The 5,420-nt window shown below is 37.8% G+C and overlaps 1 protein-coding gene and 1 pseudogene across 1 annotated transcript; both read right to left on the bottom strand.

Moving 5' to 3' along the window:
* Positions 1-3,166: 3,166 nt before the first annotated feature.
* Positions 3,167-4,595, bottom strand: LOC117635513. Its single transcript, XM_034369818.1, has 6 exons — positions 4,575-4,595; positions 4,476-4,500; positions 4,192-4,252; positions 3,951-4,074; positions 3,688-3,801; positions 3,167-3,338 (listed from the first exon to the last, which is right to left on the bottom strand). Exons 1-6 carry the CDS (start codon positions 4,593-4,595, stop codon positions 3,192-3,194), a joined length of 492 nt encoding a protein of 163 aa, XP_034225709.1. The 3' UTR covers positions 3,167-3,191.
* Positions 4,596-5,043: 448 nt separating this feature from the next.
* The window catches only part of LOC117635512, a 7,654-nt pseudogene continuing 7,277 nt past the window's right edge, over positions 5,044-5,420 (bottom strand).

Genomic DNA, 5,420 nt, shown 5'->3' with positions numbered 1-5,420 from the left:
GCTAAATGTGGATTGAACCGGGGAGAAGAACAAAGTCCAAAGGGAAAAATAATTTTCTTTACCCGGAATAAGCATATAGACAAATGAGCTAAGCAATGTGTGCTCNCCATTCCTAAAGTATATAGCATGACATACCAGTAATAGGAATCTACAGGAATAGACTAGACAGATATATGATAACAAAATTGAACACAGTTCCTTAACTGGTCCAACCATCTAGTGCAGTGGAGCTATTATATTAGCTTGGTACCTAATTCCTACAAAATTTTCAATAATACACACAAAATTCACGTATTATTCAAAAAATACTCACATATTATTGAATAAAAATAAAATATATTTAAATATTTAAATACTAATTATTCACTAAGATGGGCTATGCAAACCTTATTTATGGTCTTATATACTTTATATGCATACTTATATAACGTGCTTGAGCATTCTGACACTGAGAACATCCTGTAGAACTTTTTTTCTGCTTGTGAAAATGGGTATATGACCCACTCGTGCCAGTGTTAAATTGAGATACACGAGTCAAGATTATTTATCTGTAAATTTTTAGGTTCATATATTTTATGTTTTCTTTTCTTTTCTTTTCTTTGTGCATCATGCATGCTACACCTTGCAGATGGGTAAAGAGCAATGTTGTGGAAAAACCTTGTATTGGCATGATCATCTAATGCTGTACACAAGCTCTGGAAATGGCAAAGAAACGAATGAAACACGACTAAGGTATTAGAATTCCTAACAGAGATGGTTGCATTTTGTAACTTTTTATGTATCCTTAAGCTTGCCATTTACTAAAATGTTTGTTTCTTGTAGGCCACAGCTAGTACTGTACCACAATTGTGGCAACCTGCAAGTTGAATATTGACGACCAATGATATAAGCGATACAAACCCTGAAGATGCTGTTCGATGCTTTGCACTTTCAATGAAGGACTCATATGTTATGTCTGCTTCAGGGGGGAAAATATCCCTTTTCAATATGATGACATTTAAGGTAGGTTGTTTCATCTGAACATTTCTCTCATTCGACATATCTAGCGTACTGGTTGATTAATTTAAAGATAAGATACTGAATACGCATCATCTATAAAACTTTTGAAGTGCCATGCATAAGACAATCTAAAATGACAGTGGTGCTTCTGTACCATCCTTCAAAATGCTTACTCCACCATCTACTTTGCACACACCTATTGAAAATTAGGGAAAAAAAAAAAAGAATCAGATTTTTCAATCTACCCACCAATATTTCTTCCATCCAAATTTACAATGTTCGGGTTGATGAGGTCTCTGTTCACCGAGCTTAAATTTGTCAGTTTGTGATGATATCTGGAATATGGTATTGCTTACAATCTGGCTGCTCCTCTCACAGGTTAAAACCAAGCTAAAAGGTCATCAAAAAAGCATAACAGGCCTTGCCTTTTCTCATGTTCTTAATGTGCTTGTATCGTCGGGCTCTGATTCCCAGGTATGAATGTGCAAGTCTATATCTGTGCATGTCACTGTGCCTTTAAGGCTATAAGCAATGAACTAGTGACTAACAGAAGTAACTTATCACAAGCAGCCAAGCCAAAACGGATCAATGTAGTATTCAGATAGTTTATAACTTCATAGGAAAGGAAACTGATTCCCTGGTTGCATTTGACGATTCACATTGAAATCATTTCATTTATCCGTAAGTGGAGAATGCTTTTCTAAAATGCATTTCTCTAGAATTGTGGTTTACTTAGTCACTTAGGTGTTGCTTGCCTCAGGCCTTCACAAAAAGCTTTTGGTTTTAGACTCTCTTTCTTTTAACCAATATAGTCTCTCTGTTTCTGTCCTTGAACTTCATGCAAGAGAAGCTTCAATAGTTTGACTAGGTGTTGGTAATCACGCATATATAAATTGCCTATGTGATTGTAGAAATGTGATGGTGGAGACGAGGATGATGGTGGTAAGACTGCTACTATAGGTGATTAGCCCAAACAATGAGCACAAAAGGCTGGTGGTGGTGGTGAGCAAGTTAAAGTTTTGAAAATACTTTTTCTATTTTATCCTTTTTTTTTTTTTTAAAATGTTCGTGTTATGTTGATGTTTCCAGGTCTGAACTTGAGTCACACAACAAGGCCAAGCATAGTGTTGAGGGTGATCGGTTGTGGTTTTATATGTTTAAACCTCAGTTTTTCTATTTCTTTAACTTTGATTAATAATTTACTTTAAGAACACTACTTTTAACTGTTTCTTTATTGTCAGTCACCTTGATTTACCACTTTTTCATTCCAAAATGAATCTCGCGCACTAATTGGGTCAAATTACTCTTGGTTTACATTGAACTTGTATACTTAATGCCGGAATACTTGCTCTATTGGTCGTGAGCCTTGATTGCTATGGCTAATGTCTTAATGAAAAATTGACCTACAATAACCCTCATAGCTAATCATAGTCCAATTTCCTGTAAGCTTCTACAATCTGCCTGTAGTGTACAGAAAGTGCTTGCTCTATGAACCCTTCTTAGTTTTATAAGCCGCAGCATTGGAATTTCCTTCTTGATTTGATATAAAACTGTGCCATTGATCTCCATCTTCACTTTTATGCCGAGGCTGCAAACCGTGTGTGCTGCGCTACCATAGAAATGGTTACAAGCCATGATTCTGCCAATGTCTTTAACTTAACATTCAAGGCCAAACACATGTACAATAATTTATGTATGTATATTTTAAAAATCATTAGAAGACATTATATAAGCTACTCATACGTAGAAAAGAAAATAACATTATACAGCTGAATTGAAATAAAATTTCAAAACTCTATACATAATCAGGAGATTTGGACCTCATCATGATCAAGGCTATAGCCTTTTGAAAGTGAGAACCTATCATCTCAGGTGAAACATTTTAAGTCACGTAGATTTGTCCTACAGAACTTTATAATCTTAGTCGCTTATGTATGTTCCCGTAGAAGCCTCTGCTTTTCATCTGCTACGAGTATNTACACCTGCAATGAGAGAGAGAGAGAGAGAGAGAGAGAGAGAGAGAGAGAGNNAGAGAGAATTAATATATATATATATATNTGTTGACAGATTTTCTTCTCATTAGTCATTGACTCATTGCTGAGAGAATTATCTCAGATGAAAATGGAAGTATATTAAGCTCCATTATACTTACAGAGTTAANGTTGAAATTAGAGCTCTATGTATGCAAAACATTACACTGGTACAGGATCTTGTTCGAGGATTTCCTTTCCTGTAATTCCATCTTTCAAAGTTTTAAAGTAAACATTGTAGTCCTTCTCGGGGGGTGGATTTTGAGGGTCCACTGTAAATGGCTCACTAAATGGCACAACACTTTTAACCTGCAAATGAGTTTATAAGCATCTCAGAATCTGCAAAAGCTTTTAACTTCCAAAAATAGCAAAATACAGCCACAGCACACAGCACACAATTAAGGGACATAAGTCGGGCTGTGACCTCAAATGTCTCGCCAGACGCATAGGGGCTTTCCAACGCACCAACACAAATATGAGCAACCTCCTCTCTTGATATCTTACCCAGCATATATATATATATATATATATATAAATATAAATACTATAAATCATAACATTCAGATATTATTCCTATTATAAGGGAAAGAAAGAGCAACACATGTCATCACAGGCATACAACAAAGAGAGAATAGTGATCTTCTATTTGATTATATACCGTTATATTGTCTCCTTGGTCAAAAATGAGATTTGCTCCGGCAGGCTCCTCAGTTAATGCACAAGGCCTCACAATTGTATATGGTATTCCACTTTCCCGTATTAAATCCTCCTCCTGCTCCAAAACTTATCAATGTACAAAATCGAAAGAGCTAAATCTGACCCAGAAAAAGAAAAAGAACAGAAAAGAGCTAAGAAGTTCTATTTTGATAAACTGATTATATATAAAAATATCAAACAGCTTGCACTGAATTAGTATGAAACCTTCAACTTGAATGTCAGGATAAAATCCAATTCCTTGTTTAAGCGAACAGCAGGAGGTTGTTTACTTAGATCAAGTCCAGGCCTGTCAGGTCGGGTAATTCCTGCAGAACCTCCGCGCACGAGCCTACAAGGAACACAAGCAAAGAGATTCTTTAAAGACTAAAACAGAAAATGCACACAGCAGATCAATTATGTTTAGTCATTAAGAAGATAATCCAACAAAATGAAAAGAAAGTGAAACCTGGGAGTAATAGGCTCTTTTAGATATGCTGGTATGCTTGATAATGGGAGCTTAAATGCCCCTTCCACAAAAGTAGGATTCAGTTTTCCATCAAATTCAAACTTGCTATAATTTTGAATCCCATCAATAAACATAGAAGAAAATGAAGTGAAAGAATATACTAAAATATAGTGGCTGCAGAACTGTGCCTGCAACGACGCAATATTGCTGGGTTCAAAAGGTGGTGCATCTGATACAGTTCTTGCTCGAAATATCGGCTTCAACGAAGAAAATGGCACACGTACCTGGAAAAAATACGACAGACCCACCCTGGCACCCAGACCCTAAACCCTAAAGAACCAGACCCACCCTGCAGAACTGTGCCTGCAACGACGCAATATTGCTGGGTTCAAAAGGTGGTGCATCTGATACAGTTCTTGCTCGAAATATCGGCTTCAACGAAGAAAATGGCACACGTACCTGGAAAAAATACGACAGACCCACCCTGGCACCCAGACCCTAAACCCTAAAGAACCAGACCCACCCTGGCACCCAGACCCGCCTAGCGCCGCCTAGACCCGCCTAGCGCCGCACAGACCCTCCTTGCGCAGCCCAGACCGGCCTAGCTCCTCCCAAACCCTCCTAGCGCCGCCTAGACCCGCCTAGGATAGGGTCATTAAGGTTTGATCTCTGGCTTAACTAATTCTAAAGTGATTGTGCAGGTTCAAGTTCAGTGTCAGTTATGATTTTTCAATATTCTGCAGGTGTGGGATGCGGTTACTAGGACTGCTAATTAATTGGGTATAGCCGAGGGCTCTACCTTTGAAAAATTCTAGAGTACCGCCGACGGCTATACTTTTACGAAAATTCTATTTATAGGCTGTTGACCTCGTAACTCTTGGGGCAAATACAGTATTTGCTTCTCTTCATATGCTGGATGTAGTTCATTTTGATTGCAACACCATTGGACCAAAGATCTTCATATCAGGGTCTTTGTCCTTCCAGTGCTGTATCAGAATTGGACGTAAATAGCCATGCACATTTCCAGCATAAAAGGCAAGAATCTGTCTCTGAGAAGGGGGTTTGTCTCCAAGATCTCTAAGAGGATTTCTCGCAGAACGAACATATGTTTCCTTAAGAGACACATCCCTTCCTATTTTAAAGCCGCCAGTTACATCATCATTGCAGAGGGCTTTGATGCAACGTTCCATATGGTGCCTTGTTTCATATGGAGCCTATAAAAGCCAACC

This window comes from Prunus dulcis, chromosome 7, assembly GCF_902201215.1.
Source record: "Prunus dulcis chromosome 7, ALMONDv2, whole genome shotgun sequence".
Taxonomy (NCBI): domain Eukaryota; kingdom Viridiplantae; phylum Streptophyta; class Magnoliopsida; order Rosales; family Rosaceae; genus Prunus; species Prunus dulcis.
This window is presented reverse-complemented; position numbering and strand designations above follow the sequence as displayed.

What these genes read in the sequence shown, in the direction of transcription:
- LOC117635513 (XM_034369818.1), bottom strand. Translation starts at nt 4,595, where the DNA reads ATGCACCACCTTTTGAACCCA. An exon ending in GTCTGTCGTATTTTTTCCAG is followed by an intron (nt 4,253 to 4,475) that starts GTACGTGTGCCA and finishes CTTTTGTGGAAG; the next exon opens with GGGCATTTAAGCTCCCATTA. An exon ending in ACCAAGGAGACAATATAACG is followed by an intron (nt 3,339 to 3,687) that starts GTATATAATCAA and finishes ACTCATTTGCAG; the next exon opens with GTTAAAAGTGTTGTGCCATT.